The sequence below is a fragment of the Lissotriton helveticus genome, chromosome 8 (assembly GCF_964261635.1).
Source record: "Lissotriton helveticus chromosome 8, aLisHel1.1, whole genome shotgun sequence".
Taxonomy (NCBI): Eukaryota; Metazoa; Chordata; class Amphibia; order Caudata; family Salamandridae; genus Lissotriton; species Lissotriton helveticus.
Genome location: NC_136069.1, coordinates 1,350,325,315 through 1,350,342,450, shown reverse-complemented (window position 1 = coordinate 1,350,342,450; position 17,136 = coordinate 1,350,325,315). Strand labels below are relative to the sequence as shown.

Sequence of the window (17,136 nt, the reverse complement as noted above, 5' to 3'; positions counted from 1 at the left end):
GTCTGGGGAGACTCAAGAGTGATCTTGTTATCTAATGAGGGAGGACTTATTGGGGCAGATCCACTTCAGTACTCACTGGTGAGTTTTAAAGTAGGGAATTATACTTAAGTTTACTTAGGAGGGAGCAAGCGGAATGTCTTGGCTTTTGGAAGGAAATGTATTTTAGAGAACGTTTTCTTCTTATTCAGTATAAGAAATGTATTGGTTATGAAGGCACCCATGCTGTATGTAGGTACGTCAGTGGTGTAACAATAACCCCTGCAGCCACGCGGCGTGTTGGTGCGCTGAGCTCTCGGGGGCCCCATCCAGCACTGTGCATGGACGGAAGGCTGCTGCCTGAGAGTTCCTGAGTGGGTCAGGAGTGTGGGGGGCCCCCTTCCTGCACTTTGCAGGGGGGCCCACTCAAGTTTTGTTACGCCACTGTACCACCCCGACCCCTCCCGCCCATTGCGATCTAAACATCCTGGGGACCCGCTGGAAGCTGTTTGCTTTCAGCACATCAGAGAAGTAAGTGTTTTACCTCTCTGGGGAGGGTTCAGGGAAAGCAGAGAGGCACTGGGGGAAGGACAGAGCTTTTCCTTTCCCCCAGTGTCTCTTTGCAGTATATTTCTGCTGTGTGATCGTGGGTGGAACTGCGATCGCGCAGCAGGTCTGCACCCAGTAGGTCACAAGGGACTTTCTTTGGCATTGGGGAGGGGCCCCTTAGGCAAGGGTGACTCCCTCTTTTCTAGGGAAATAATTTTGGCCATTTCTGCCCCTTTTGGAGACAGATCAGCCATTTTTCTAGGCCTATCTGCCCCCAAGGGGGGCAGAAACCCCCTACATGCCAGGGATAATTGTTTGTGCAATAAGGGGAGATGCTTCTTTTGACAAGGGTCGCTCCCCTTTTATTTGGCCACACATTTTGGCAGTTTCTGCCCCCTTTGGGGTCAGATTGGCAATATTCTTAACGGGGGCAGAAAGCCCATAGACACCACGAAGTTAAATATTTATGCGTCGGGGAGCGTCCGTTTGGGTAAGGGTCACTCCCCTTTATTGGTGCAAGATTGTGGCCATATTTGTATGCCCAACTGCTCCCAAGGGGGACAGAAAAACACTAGATAATAGGAAAAGTGTCTGTGTGTTTGCGAACTGGATTTCGGCTGATGGTCTGTGTGTACTGGTATTTAGCTGGTGGTGTGTATAGAGTGGCGCTTGACTGGTGGTGCATGTGGACTGGTGCTTGGCTGGCAGTGCGTGTGGACTGGCACTTGGCTGGTGGTGCATGTGGACCAGGGCTTTGCTGGTGGTGTGCGTGGACTGGCATTTGGCAGGCAGTGTACGTAGACTGGCGTTTGGCTGACGGTGTGTGTAGACTGGAGCTTGGCTTGGCGGAATGCGTAGACTCCTGCTTGCCTTGCAGTGTACATGGACTGGTGTTTGGTGGGAGGTGTGTGTAGACTGGCGCTTGACTGGCGGTGTGCGTGGACTGGCGGTGTGTTGGTGGCTGATAGCCAGTATGTGTATTGACTTGCTTGAGGTGTGTTTGTCAGTTGTCTGATGTCAGGGTGTTTAGTGATGTGATTGGTGTGTTAGTCTTGCTGACAAATGAGAGTAATAGGCCCTTGAATGGCACTGTTTATATTGTGTTGGGCCCACAGTTGGCAGTGTGAATATTTTGTGTCTGATGAATGAAAGGCATGTGAATGGACTGTAAAGCGGTGCCTTGACGTGGCTTTACAGCTCACAAGCTGTAAGTCAGTGGTCCTTCGTTCTGATCTTGAAATTATTAACAATGACTTTTGCAAATTGTATGTCCTAAAGTCATTGGTGAATAAATTTCTTGCGAAATCGGACCACTATGCTTGTGATTAACTAGTGGATAGGTGTGCAATAATGTTAGTTTTTTTGCTTTTTACCGCCAATGCATACTCTCTCTGTAGTGAACATCTTCTGCCCTTACATCTTTTTGGAAACAGGTCACTAGGGGAATAATATGTGGTGTATTTTGTGTGGATCCCACAAGGTTTACTTACCCAGAAGCCCGTGTAAATTTGATTCATTGAAAAAAACATATTGTTTCCTCACATATCTGTGTGCATAAGTTGTGGGATCACCAGACCTGCACAAATTCCTACCACTCCGCATTCCCAATAAAAAATGCTACCGGGAAAGGTCCAAAACGTCTTGTGAAGACATCAAAATTATCCATCAAAAAACAACCTGTTTTTGCCAAAGGGGCAACTGCGTTTTTTTGGTCCTGGGCTCAACGGTCTTCTACGGAAACCTACCAAGCCCAGACATATCTGAAAACTAGACACCTGGAGGCGTGCAATATAGTTTTATCAGTAAAACTGTATTCTGTGCAAATTTAATGGCCATTTCAATGGAAAATCTGCTGTCTGTCAATGACAGTGCGCTACCACACGATGCTTTAGTCACATTGAATCCTGCACGCCTCCTGTCCATTAAAGCTAGGTAGGTCGCAACGGTTTGTCTTTCTAAAAAATGAGGTAGTGGTTCCAAAAAGTTTTGGAAGTACTGATCTAGTACATGTGTGAATTTATACCACATTTTAATTGAAATTGTGTTTTTGTCTTTCGATTGTTTGAACATTTTATAATTTGTTACATATCCTATGTGAGTAATTTAAATGTTTGGTAGTAAATCAGAATATTTTCCAAATTATGATATTTAAATATAATATCAGAGATAAATATAAAGTTGAAAAACAGTTGTATTTTTCTTTGATTAGAATGCAGAGATTTGATATCAACGAAGGAAATGAATGGATTCCAGGGAAAAATATTGAGCCCATATTTTCCTAGCTTCTATCCTCCTAATTGCATTTGTAGATGGAACTTTCAGGTATGCTTTTTAAGAATATTTTCTAAGAAATAATGTTATCCTTACATACATTGAGGTTATACAGCAATTTAATTATACTTTAAATGTCATATAATAATGAAGATCAAGTGTTTTTAGAAGAATGTTGAGAAGGTTTGCCAGTAGTTCACAGAAAAAAGTGTGCATGCACTAAACTTGCCCACACTGCGCCTCTCATATCAGGAATTACCACTGAAACACTTATCAGGGTATCCCTAATGCATTCCTTTGGAAGGGCAGCCCCACTGTAGTGAGAAACCAAAATGGCTGTTTGTCACTACCAGGACATGTCACACACTTAAGGTACATGTCCTATCTTTTACCTACAATGCACCCTGTCGATAGGGCTAGCTAGGGCCTACCTTAGGGGTGACTGATATGTAGTAAAACGGGGGGTCACGGACATGGCACACACTTTAGGTGCCACATCACAGTGGCAGTAACACTGCGCACACCGGCCCTGCAATGACAGAAGCCTGGGATAGGATTGAAAGGCTACTTTGGTGGGTGGCGCAATCAGCATTGCCAGCCCACCAGTAGCATTTAATTTACCAGCCCTGGGTATATGAGATACCACTTTACAAGGCACTGACAGGTAAATTAAATAGGCAAAACAGGTGTAGACCAATCTTACCATATTTAACACAGAGAGTGCATGCACTTTACACTGGACAGCAGTGCTAAAGTGCCCAGAGTCCCAAAACCATCAACACCATGTCAGAAAAAAGGCTAGGAGAAAATAAAAAAGTTTAGGGATGACACTGCCAAAAGGGCCAAGTCCAACATAACCCCCTTCCAGCCAAAACGCAGGGTAGACCAATCACCGCCTTGATGGGCTTTCCTGCCTTGGGCGATAGAACACGGACGCAGACCTGCAACTGCAGGGACACCCTCCAGTTCTGTGCCACTCTGAACCCATGTGGTTCCCTCTGTAAAATCTCCCAAGACCAACTAAGCTACCCCACTGGTACTCCCTAGTTGTCCTTGGCCAGGACCCGGTCCTAGGCCATCCAGATGTATCTGGTCCTTGCCATCTCACAGAGTAGGGGCAGTAACCCCTGGCACATAGTGACCATTCTCCACTCTACCCCTCATCAGGGCAGTTTTAGACTACCACTGATCCTCCAGTCTAGGGTCCGCACCCTAAGGCTGACCAGAAGTCACGGGCGAGGCTCACCTTCTCCTACCTCTTCTTCTGGGGTTCCGTACCCTCCTCCTTGGAGAGGCCTCAGAACACAACTCTCCTACCAGGTCAGGACCTCTCTCTAGCAACTGGTCTCCCAACCTAGGGTCTAAACCCTCTGGTTGCACTGGGGTCAGAGGCAAGGACTCCCTCCCTCTGCACCCCCTTCCAGAGGTCTGCACCCTCCCAACTGGAGCGGTCCCCTGGAAGCCAAACCGGTCAGGACACTAGTTACAGATGTCCCTTCCTCCAGGTCAGGCTGAACCTGAACCTGCCCTCCCAACCTTGGAGCTGAACCCCGTGGCTGGGGACTTGCCTGGCACGCAAGGTCTTCAGGGGACTCATACAGTATCCCCCCAGTCAGGACACCAACTACTGATGCCCTTCCCTCCAGGTCAGGCAAAACCTTAACCTGGCCTCCCAACCTAGGGACCAACCCCTGCCGTTGAACACTTGCCTGGCACTCCAGGACTTCTGAGGACCCCCACAGTATCCACCCCAAGGGTAACACATGACTCATGTGTCGTGTGACAGTCTGCCTGGTGCAGATCTCCCGACCCCTGTTCATCTGACAGTGTGCAAAGATCCCGCAGGACAGAAGTGGTGTCACCATGGTCACTTCTAGGAGACTCAGCCCTTATGGCTGGTCCCTGACCCACTGGTTCTCCCACTGGGGAACATATCCCCCTCTCACCCCTCAATCTGGACTTCTGCACCCTCCCAACTGGAGCGGCACCGCCAGACACCAGAACCACTTGAGCTCCATTTACAGTTGCTCCAGGTTCTCCTGACACTAGGAGATACTCCTCAAACGACCTACAAGTACAGCCTAGGCCCCTGACCTGGTGCTCTCTTAGAGGACCCTCCAGGCCCTGAGTCTGGGTTTCCTGCACCTTGGGACACACAGTCCCACTGTCACTCCTTCTCCACTGAGACTGGACGTGAGCCCCTACACCCCTCCCACTACACTGGGACCTAGCTGGGCTACACTGAACCTCTTCCACCACACAGGACCGGAAGATACCCAAGCCACTACTTTGGGAATCACTCCCTAATGCCTCTTCAGACCCATTGGCACATAGCCAGATGTCTGCCTCCCGTGCAAGCTCCCTGGGATCAGAGAACTCACACTCCAACAGGTGTTGGCGTAACCCCGGAAAACAATTACTGAACATGTGCTCTCTGACAACCAGATTGAACAGCCCTTTAAAATCATTTGCCGTGCTACTCATCACCCATCCTTCCAGTGCATCACAACATTCATCCACAAACTCCCCCCAAGACTGGTGAGACAGTTTTGTACTGCCCCTGAACCTCAACCTATACCCTTCAGGTGTGACACCTTCTTCCTGGGAACTAGGTACCACTCTCTGGGATCTGGGAGTGGGACTTCCTGCACTGGACTCCAAATTGCTGCCACCACTGGACCCCACCCTCACTGGTAAATCCAGACAACTAAAACTACTCTCATAGGACAATCTACCCTCCAGAGCTAGTTTTTCTCTGGCGAAGGCCCTCTCTACCTCCCCAAGGTTTCCCCAAGTGCCCTCTCACTTACTTCTAAGCTTCTCTCATCACAGTACCCCCTTAACTCCTCTAGACTGTACTTCAACATTTCACGGTAGTTAAAGGTAGATTCCATTTTGGCAAGGTACTTAAAACACAGGTGCAACACAAGAGACCTAGGCGTCTGAGCTGAAGCAAGAGTCCTCAATTTAAAAATGACACCTTTAGGAAAAAAATAAAACTCAGGAAAAATATTCCCCAAACACGTGATTATTTAAATGTAGAGTTTGTAGTGCAACCAGTTGTCGCTGTGGTGCTGCCCAAACAGAAGTCCTATCCTCACCGCTGACAACCAATGTTAGAAATGGGATTTCTGGTTAGCTAGGGCTAGAGCTTTCGCCAAAGCCAGTCAGAAATCTCCACTCTTGTCAGGGCAAGGGAGTTACACGATGAAGATAACCCCTGCTCACCCCCTTGGTAACTTGGCACGAGCAGTCAGGCTTATCCCAGAGGCAATGTGTAAAGCGTTTGCGCAACACACACACAGCAGCAACACACTAGTTACACTACAAAAGAAACTCCACACATGGTTATATAAAAATAGCCTTTGTATTATCATAAACACATTAGAAACCTAATCACACATTTACACTGTGCCAACTGGCACGGGCAATATTCACAAGGAATTATATACAGGACCAGGCCAATCGGGCCACGGTCAGAACAGGTAAGTAAATGTAAAGGACAACCAGTAACTACTGGTACTATAATGACCTCAGCATTATCATATTAGCATAACTCCACATTAGGCCCAAACCTCATCAGCATAAACACATTACGCAATGGTCCTCACCAGCATAAACACATTATGCAGTAACCTCATAAGCATAAACACATTACGCAAATAGGTACTACCCCAAAACATCATAGCATGACATTAGGCATCAGCATAAACACATTATGCACTAGAACGCAATGCACCACAGCACACTGACCAGGTGCATACATCACATGTGGCAATAACCTTCACAAGCATAAAGACATTATGCAATAATCACATTAGGCATTACCATCATAAACAAAGTGTTCAATACCCCACAGTGCGCAACAGGACCCACAAACCAACTGGCCTTCTCAAAGGGCTCAAATGCCCTATGTCCCAAATGTCAGGGTGTTAGAACTGGGATTTCTCGTTGGCTAAGGCTTGCGCCAAAGCCAGGCAGAAACCACCACTCTAGTCAGGGCAAGGGAGTTACACGCCAAAGATAACCCCTGCTCACCCCCTTGGTAGCGTGGCACGAGCAGACAGGCTTATCCCGGAGGCAATGTTTAAAGCATTTGCGCAAACGCACAGCAACAATATCCCAGGCACACTACAAAAGGAACTCCACACAAGGTTATATAAAAATAACTTTTGTATTCTCAAAACACATCAGATAGTAATCACACAATATACATTGTGCCAACTGGCACGGGCAATATTCACAAGGGATTATTTACACAGGACAGGGCCACGTGGGCCACTGTCAGGATCAGCACTTAGTAGAAATAGCACTTAGAGTAACTGTAGCACCAAATAACAATTATAGAACACAACCAGTAACCACTGGTAAAAGGTAGGTACACACTACGCAATACTAATCACCATAGGCATAGATCACGCAGGGACGCATAAACTCACTAGTACTAACTATACTAGGCAAACAACCTACTATGCATGAAAACACATTTAGAGGTATCACAGGCATAAAGGCATTGCACATTATGCATAAATCACATTAGGCCTAACCAGTATAAATATAGTAGGCAATCTCCTCTCTAGTCTAAGCACATTAGACCCTACCTCCTAAGTATAACTCACATTTAGGGGCGTAAATCACAGTGAAGTACAATCTCACTAACACAAACCTCCCTAGGTAAAACAATCTCTAGAGGTATCAACACAGGGTGCGTAAAACATTCTAGATGCATTACATTTCCTAGCACCACATTTAAAGCACTTATCAATCACATTAGAGCTTTGCGCCCTATAACTCTACCAGTCCCCCAGGCCAACTGGCCATCAAGAAGGGGCTCAAATGCCCTGTGTCCAGAATGTCAGGGCGTGCTGCCAATGCAGCGCCGGTCAGGGGTGCGCCACAGGCGCAAACCTAAACGTTGCAGCTGCCCACTACTTGCTGGGCAGCTGAGAACATTAGCAGGGCCTAAACGCTGCAGCTGGCACTAAGTGCTGCGCAGCTGTGGAAGGCCTGGCACCTCTGTGCCACTTCTGTCCCTCTCAGGGACTCTCTCTCAAATACGCCTAAACGGTGCAGCAGCCCACTACTTGCTGGGCAGCTGAGAAGTAAACTGTGGCATGGGCTCTCGCTGGCCCTCAGGAACAACACTGTGCCAAATGCTGGAGACCTCTGGCTCTGGAACTAAATACTGCGCCTTTGAGCCCTATAGGCTCTGAAATCAACTATGCACCGCGTTGGAGCCCTCTAGGCTCTTACTACACACATGCCCCCTAGATCTGGTAACAGCTTAAGGGCGGTGGAGCCATCTGGCTCTAAATCAACTGGGCCTCAGGAGCCCACTGGCCCCTTAAACAATCACACGTGCCCCCAAACGTTGGAGCTCTCAGGCTCTGGCAACAAAAATGCGGCTTGGGCTCTCCCTGGCCCTTGGGAACAAAAACTGCGCCAAATCGTTGGAGCCCTCTAGGCTCTAAAGATACACATGTCCACTGGAGCCCTCTGGCTCCTTAACTTATTCTGCGCCAACTCGGAGCCACGGGGCTCTAACAATAATCAGGGGCCATGGAGCACACTGGCTCCTCAAATAATAAGCATGGGCCCCTCTGGGCCCAAGTAAACCAAAATGGCCAGACGTTGGAGCCCTCAGGCTATAACTGGGGGCCTGACACGGCCCCTGGCCACTCAGGAAATGACTAATAAAACGTTGGGGCGGCCCACTGCCATCCGGGGCCGCCCTAAATGCCCCCACCACTGTGCAAACCGTGGGAGCGGCCCTCTCTCACTCACCGGGCTTCTTGAGGGGGAACTCCTTCTCGTGGCGGTGGCAGGGCTGCTCTCGGCGCAGCAGGGTTTCTCTTGGTGCGGCAGCAGCGGGCGGGGGCTCTCTCGTTCCGGGAGAATCTAGTCGGGTCCCGCTGCACTGCGCTTCTTCTGGGGACAACTCCCTGACGTCGCAGGGCTCCCTCCGCTCAGGTGTGGTATATAAATAAATAATACCGGATCTAGGTTTGACTGGACATAGCAATAACAGATAGCTCAATAAATAAGAGTCAAGATTCGAGGTAGTAGGAGTTTGCAGGTTTAATACAGCATAAAAGAACAGGAACAGGACAACCTGCACAGGAATAGGATGGCAGCGCTGCCGGGGGCAGGATCAAGGAAAAGGGAATCGGCGTAAGGGAATGGGGTAACATTTAATAACAGTGCACAAGCATATATACTAAAACAATTGCATTACAGTGAATACAGTAGGCGGAGCAGTGGGTGTGGTCAATAGCAGTCGCGAAAGATAAGGGTGAAAGTGGGTGTAACAGGAGGCGTATACATGGACATGTGATGTAAACGTAACAGAATATGTCATAAATGGGGCGGAAACATGGAGGGGGCTACCTAAGGAGCCGGGACCTCTAACCTAATGGTGCGCGCAAACTGACAATGACGTGTTACTAGGAGAAGCTGGGGGCTATGAACTCTGCGCTAGGAGTAGAGACTGAAGTCTGGAGAGTCAGGGCGACATGTACCTAAACCCTATCTAGTATCTAATGTTTAGAGGACATTTTGATATAAACTAAGAGTCAGGAGGGGAGAGGCTAACAGACTCTAAGACTGGAGCATGCATTATTCTACATGTAGTGCGTGTTGAGGAATATTAAATGACCATTAAATACAGTATTTCTCTTACATGGAGACGTAAAGGCTAGACAATGACGGAAACTATTGATGCGATTCAGTAGCTTAGGAATGCAGAGAAGGAGGGCTGGACTGATAACTAGAATCATAACATACTCTTGGCAGACTCGTAGGCAGAGCCAGGCCGAGCCGGGCACTGTGAGGCAGGAAGTAAGTGAAGGGTCGAGGATACAGGTGGGGGCTGTATCGCTCCTCAGCGAGGGCTCAGGAGACAGGAGCTGAATCTGGTGTCCGGGCCCTTTGGAGGCCTAGAAACGGGGACTTTTCAATGAAATAACGTGCACACTGAGAAACGTGGCAACGTAACTTTACATAGGCCTAATACTCGTAGCTTTCACGAGAACTGGAAACTGGCATACTAGAGATGGACACAACTGTAATTGCGTCTATAATCGAACATGGGGAATACATATGCATATTAATCATGCACACATAACATAAGATGGGGACACGTAGGGACACAGAACATGGCAAAATTTACTTTTCCACATTCCTTCCTTGTCACTACGTTTCCATCAGGAAACATCAATATTCATGATACCATCTATCATTTCATACAGTATCATTTGCTCGTCTCGAATTTTCTTGGAACTGGATTTAGAACGGGACTTGGGACTAGGAATACAAGAGGTAGCACAAATGCCGCAAATCGCAGGGCCACATTGTAAACAGAGGCAGCAACTGAATATGATCGCTACTGCAATACCTAGAAATGACAATACTTTCCATCCCCAGGCGGAAATTATATTCCAGAACCAACCGGACCATGTCCAGGTGCCTGGATCTTGGTGTAACATATGGGCAATATTATGGAGTCTGGTAATAGCTGAATAAACAGACGGTGCGTTATTAGGAATGAAAATGCAGCAACTAGATCCGATGACTCTACATGCCCCGCCCCTATCGGCCAGTATGACGTCAAGGACGAGACGATTCTGGAGCACGACAATTCTCATAAAGGATTGCTCTTCGGTTAAGTTACCTAGAGCAGAAGTAGTCTCAATCACTACTGCTTCAAGGGTTCTCGTTAATCTACGTATCAGTTTACTACTCACAACAGTACCTAAATAGGGGAAGACACCTTTATTGATATCTATGTATTGTTCTAGAGCAGTTTCAGTATAATCGACAATTGGGAGGTCTCTCTTGTGTCTAGTATGTACTAGGTGGGAATTCCTATGATAGTCAGGTGGGGCTAGAAAAACTGGTGGCAGTAGGAAGGCAATGTAACAGGTACCCTCCCAATCGAGGGGCAGACGAACATATGCGGTCTGACCACAAACAAAATAAGAATGACGTGAAGCTTTGAAAATAGATTTCCTACTGTCACTATACTTGACAATAGTAGTACAATCACTATGGCCTACATGTACGGAACCATTATTTCGGACACATAATTCACCTTTGACTGGTAATACTGACATAGCAGGTAAGTCTGGAGTAGTATCAGACTGAACATTCAGGACCATAAAATTCGAAGAATAATTACCCAAATTATAAACTTCATTTTCTAGATCTAACCCTGTTCTGTGGGGAAGACCTTGCTTGTCTGGGAAACATGTACTGTTCAGAAAAGACATATCTGTTGAGGATGACGTTAACGTGGACCATGCTCCACACGAACCGTTATGTGAAAATGGATAAGGAAAGAGTGGCAGAACTCCCTTCGATGTCTGGAAAGGGGGGAGTCGACCACACACCCAACAATTAGTGGCATTGCTGGTCTGGTGTGAATAATGTAACATGCGGATAAAGGAATTATTACGCATAGCAAGACGATATGAGAGTTCATGAGGAGGCAGATCACTAAACGTGTGCTCTACTGTAGCATTAGAAGACTTATTTACATGAGAAACTGGAAAACACAAATAAAATGCATAACATGTGCAGGTAAACATAAGGCTGAAAAACAATATGAAGCTTAGAAAAACTATACATCGGATTGAGTTTTGACTAACTCTCTCACTATGGGGGTCTATTTTATACATGTCAGAAACCGGTCTAACCGTTTCACCTAGGGGAGGACTTAGACAATCAAACTGGCTGACTTATTTTACTAGACCTTAATTTTTTCTTATACTCCTGCTGCGGAGTTTTCTCTAACAGGGAGGGATCTGTATCATTGTCTTTTGCGGGACAGTCCTTGAGAATAGTACTTTGGCAATCCTTAAAATCCTCGGAAATGTTCTTGGAGACAGTCTTTAGTCCGTGAAATCTTTTCACATGAGACAGGTGGACCCAGCCCTTCCTGCCTTCCAGCTTGACGGCAGTACGGGTGGCCAGGAGGACCTGCTTGGGCTCCTTCCAGCGGGGCTCCAGCGGACTTGAACGATCAAAATTCCGGACAAGAACCATGCATCCGGGAACGATTTCATGCGGTGCCACCTCGGTATTGTCTGGAAATGCGGCGGCAACCTGTGAACGACAAGAGTGTAGGGCAGACATCAAGGAAGCTAGGTAATCTGTCAGCATATTACTTGAAACATCGGTAATACTTCGAGGTCTAGGTGTACCCCACATGTTAGGGGGGCGGCCGAATACGACCTCGTACGGGGACAGACCTGATCTGGAATGTGCGACCATACGCATATAAAACAAAGCGACTGGCAGAGCTACTAGCCAGTCCACACCTTTCTCTTTACATACTTTGGCGATGCGGATTTTCAGGGTCTGATTATGTCTCTCTACTAGACCGGCTGCTTCAGGATGGCGTACACAATGGAACTTCCACTGGTACCCTAACAAAAGGGAGATATGTTTCATAAGCTCAGATGAGAATGGCTGGCCGTTGTCAGAATATACGACTCTAGGGAGTCCGTAACGGGGGAAGAATTCACGAACCAACTGCTTGGCAGTGGTCGCGGCTGTGTAATCTGGAACTGGATATGCTTCTGTCCATCTGAACAAAGCGCATACAACTACAAGGACATACTTGAAACCTCGACATCGCTCCATCTGAATATAATCCATCTGGAGGACTTCAAAAGGGTGGTCAGGGGGCTGGAATCCACCTTGTTCCACCGGGACACTTTTACCTGGATTAAACTGGCAACATATCATACAGGTACGGACCTTCTGCTTGGCTGCAGCTCGTAAATGCTTGTTGAACCAAATGTTCTGGATACTGTCTAACATAGCTTTTTCTCCTAAATGTGCTGGGCTATGTGCGGTATTGATAATGACTTGAACCATGGAGTCGGGGAGAAACCATGTGGCTTTTCCCTTCGTTACCCATCCCTGATCTGTCTGGACCCCTCCTTGTTCGGGCCATTTCTTGATTTCATCGGGAGTAGCATGTAACTGGATATCTATGACATCTTGAGTGGGGTCCTTAACTGTCATACAAGTAGTCTGTTCTAGAGTGGATGTCGGTGTCTTGTGACCTGGTATGTCTGGTGTCTGTGCTGTAAGCTTGGCTGTGCGATCTGCTAGATCGTTACCTTGAGAAATAATATCAGTGACTTTCGTATGTGCTTTGCACTTCATGATAGCAATAGATGTCGGTAAATGTATGGCATCTAACAGAGCTTGAATAAGGAGACCATGCTGAATCTTGGTTCCATGAGAAGTCAGGAAACCTCTCTCCTGCCAGAGCACTCCAAAGTCGTGTACGACTCCAAATGCGTAACGTGAATCTGTGTAAACATTAACTGTCAGGTTCTTGGCGTGTATGCAGGCTTGTGTCAGAGCAACTAGCTCTGCTGCTTGAGCAGACAGGGTGTCAATACGGTGTGTTTCTATAACTTCAGTGTCAGTAGTCACTGCATACGCGGCTACTAGTTCTCCTGTACTTGTTCTCATACATGAACCATCCACATAAAGTGTCAGGTTGGGATCTAGTAATGGAATATCTGTCAGATCTTGTCTTGGCTTAGTCATAATATTAATTACTTCCACACAGTCGTGTGTGGCAGGATTCGAAATAACTGACGGTAACAGTGTAGCAGGATTTAGAACGTTGCAGCGTCTGATTTCTATGTGTGGCTGGAACAGTGTCAGTTCATAACCTGTTAAACGTGCAATTGTCAAGTGCTGAGTCTGTGTTCGGTTTAAAAGAACTTCCACAGAGTGTGGAACTTGTACTGTCAAGGAATGTCCTAATACTATGGAATCACTTTGTCTGATAGCTAGTGCTGTGGCTGCAACTGACTTGAGGCACGCAGGCAGAGCCTGGGCTACAGGATCTAGTGTGCTCGAAAAATAAGCACAGGGCTTGTAATGTCCTGCTTGATCTTGTGTGAGAACAGATAATGCTGTACCTTCACGTTCTGTGACGAAAAGTGTAAAAGGCTTACTGTAGTTCGGTGTAGCTAGAACTGGAGCTTGGCATAGAGCTTTCTTTAACTCATTGAAACTAAGTGTATGTTCAGATGTCCAAGGGAGGACAGTCGATACGGCTGCCTCCTGTGTCGTTAACTGTATCAGTGGCTTGGCTAGAAATGCATACTGAGGAATCCATTGTCTGCAATAAGAAGTAAGGCCGATAAAAGCACGTACCTCCTTCTGGGTCTTGGGCTGAGGAAGACTCGCTATTAACTGGATACGGTCTGGTGTCAACTGCCTACCCCTCTTGGACAGTAAGTGGCCTAAATAGATCACTTGCTGGACACAGAATTGAAGCTTCGAAGGGGACACCTTGTGCCCCATCTCGGCAAGGAAATACAAGACTGTAAGGGATGCTCGCTCGCAAGCACGTTCAGAACGGGCTGTGATCAGTAGATCATCGACATACTGGAGCAGGGCAGTGTCAGTTGGCATGTGAATATTGTCTAGTTGTCTCTTAAGTGCTTGACTGTAAATACTAGGACTTTCTGTGAATCCTTGAGGAGCTCGTGTGAACATATAGTTCCTTCCATTTAAACAAAATCCGAAAATAAACTGGCTGTCTGGATGAATGGGGACACTGAAAAACGCGTTCTTGAGGTCTATGACTGTAAAAAATGAGGCTTCGGAATCAATGGCTGTCAATAGGGAAGAGATATCTGGGACAACTGGGTACTGGGGAATAATACATTTATTAAGTTCTCGAAGGTCAATCACTAATCGATATACTGGGGGTGCATTTGGATCAGTACGTTTCATGACTGGAATGATCGGAGAATTACATACATTGGAGTCAGTTTCTACAACTACTCCTTGAGCCATGAGCTCGTCAATAATTTTGGATAAGGCTGCTACAGCCTCAGGTGGCAATCTGTACTGTCTGATTCGTGGTAACACTACACCTGGTTTGAGAGTCACACGATGGGGTGTGATTTGCATATAACCTACATCAGTTGGACCTTGCGCCCATAAATGCTGTGGAACATTGGACAATCTTGGATCAAAATCTCGTAATACATAGTGACCCTTGAAGTCACGTAGGAACAGTCGTATTCCTTCTGGGGAGCAGCAAATAACTGCACCTAATTCTTTCAGTGTCTTAATACCTAACACATTTTCTGGACATGACTTTGTAAGTAACAGATCAGTAGTGCGGGACAATGGACCTACTTCTAGAGTAACTGGCTTAGATATCTCGTTCACAATAGGCTTTCCTGAAAATCCAAGGGAAACATTTCTAGAGCCTGAGAGCGGAGCCCCTGGAACTTCGGCGTGACTAATGGTCGTCCTACTTGCCCCTGTATCAATCAGAAACTTTCTGTCTTTCCCTAGTACTTGACTATGAACATAGGGACCCTCTTGATCTACAGGAATCTCGATGAGAGGCAAGCCTACCTCCCTCTCTAGGCTGTTTCATGAATATGGCTGATACTCTGGATACTCGGACTGTGCATACTGGTACATCTGCTGTGTAACATGCTGTGTTGCAGCAATAGGCTGCGGTGCTGGAACTGTCTGTTGTGCATTCTGTGGCTGAGAAGTCTGTGAAACTTGTTCTTGTTTAGACGGACGTGGTCTTTCTTTAGTCTTACCGGTAGCTATATTATGTTTCAGAACTGCACACTCGTTTATAAAATGACCTGGCTGTTTACAATAATTGCAGGTCCCTTTAACGGGAACTGCAGGATGACTGGCTTGATTCGTACCCCTCTTCTGACTGTCTTGAGGAACAGATTGTGCAACTAGTACTTTCATTTTCGTGTCTTTCATACGTTTTCTTTCGTGATCTTGCTCTTCTCTGATTCTATTCTGGTGATACTGAAGCATCTGTAACATCTGGGACGGGGTATTAGCTTGCCAGGTACTTTCGACTTTCAAAACTCGATTCTTAACTTGTGGACTTGAATTCTCGACTAATTTAGTAACAAAAAGATGAGGGTATGACTCGCTACTTGTCTTGAGGCCACTGTTAATACTAAAACATTTCTCAAATCTAGAATAAAAATCACTAGTGTCTTCGTCTTGTTTCTGTTTACAGGCTGAGATTGCATCCCAGTCTTCCTTTTTAGTGGCTAATAACCTAGGCAAAACTTGTATTAACAATTCTGGTAATTCTTTACATTTCTCTCCAAGACCGGTACCTGGTACTCGTATCTTATCTTCAGCTTCTAGAACTGCCCAATCGATCTTTTTCTCTCCCACCTCCCATTCCTTTTCCTTGAGTTTTTCATATACCCCTGCGGGCAACAAGACCTTTAACATTTTAATTATATCTGGATACGTGTATTCTCCCATACGGAGCATGTCTTTTAATTCTCGGTGGAACCCTTCTGGATCTTTGTCGTGACAGGGAATTAATTTCTTCATCTCTAAAAGTTCCATCTTTGTAATCGGGGTGTAAACAAACACTCGTTGCATTTCACCATCCGCTGTCCTAACTGGGTGTACTTCTCGTAACGGATTCTGTCTATCTATATATAAGGGTTTGCTTTCTGGAGGTGAGACATGAACAAAATGCGGGTTCAGGAACGTTCTATATTTGTGGCGCTGTTCTAGAATAACACTAATTAAATCGGTACCTAGACCTTTCCATCTATACTGGAGTAACTCGTTCAGGACATCGTGTAACGGACCTGGATCAGAATGTTGACCCTCATACAGAGTAATGAGGTGCTGAATCATATACATACCCACCAGTCGTTGCTCGGCTGGGGGCAGTTTCAGAAACATTTGAGCCACTATTTCGTCTGGAAAAGTGGTAGAATCAGTAATCCATCGGACTGCTGATCGGGCTAGTTCTTGTTCATGCATAGTACTTAACTCACTATAACCGATTCGTGTTTTCAGAATGTGATCGGTAGCTTGAAATACTTGTTCTAGAGAACCTTGTTCTGGTGCTGGATGAGGAAGAGTTTTCTTGTAGTCTAGACGTGAATGTCGGTCGGAAAGTCTAGTTCTACCTACGTACGCTATTCTGGCGGGATTCTCGTCCTCTACCTCTTCAGTAGAAGAGTCATTCTCTTTCTCGTTTACTAGTGCTGCTTTACGTTGTTCGTGTAACCTTATTATTTCTTTACGAATTTTCTTGTACATACTCTCTATACTACTGATGGTTCTGTGCTTACCCTCGGCTATATTATCACTCCACCTTGTCAGGATTCTCATTTCGGCTGGATCTTTGGTCGGAGAATCTTGTTCTCTTATTAAACAATTAATCAGAAACTTTAATAACATGAGCTGGATCTCAGCTTTCCTTTGAGACATGGCTTCGCCAATACTTTCTGGATCATCCCCTGTACGGATGAAACGATATATTCTGTCTAGATCTTC

General features: G+C 46.3%; 1 protein-coding gene across 1 annotated transcript in view; it reads left to right on the top strand.

Moving 5' to 3' along the window:
* The window catches only part of TMPRSS7 (transmembrane serine protease 7), a 434,671-nt gene that overhangs the window by 141,304 nt on the left and 276,231 nt on the right, over nt 1-17,136 (top strand). Inside the window, exon 9 of the mRNA XM_078658964.1 lies at nt 2,735-2,847. Coding sequence (XP_078515090.1) covers nt 2,735-2,847 — 113 coding nt within the window. The remainder of the gene's footprint in view (nt 1-2,734; nt 2,848-17,136) is intronic.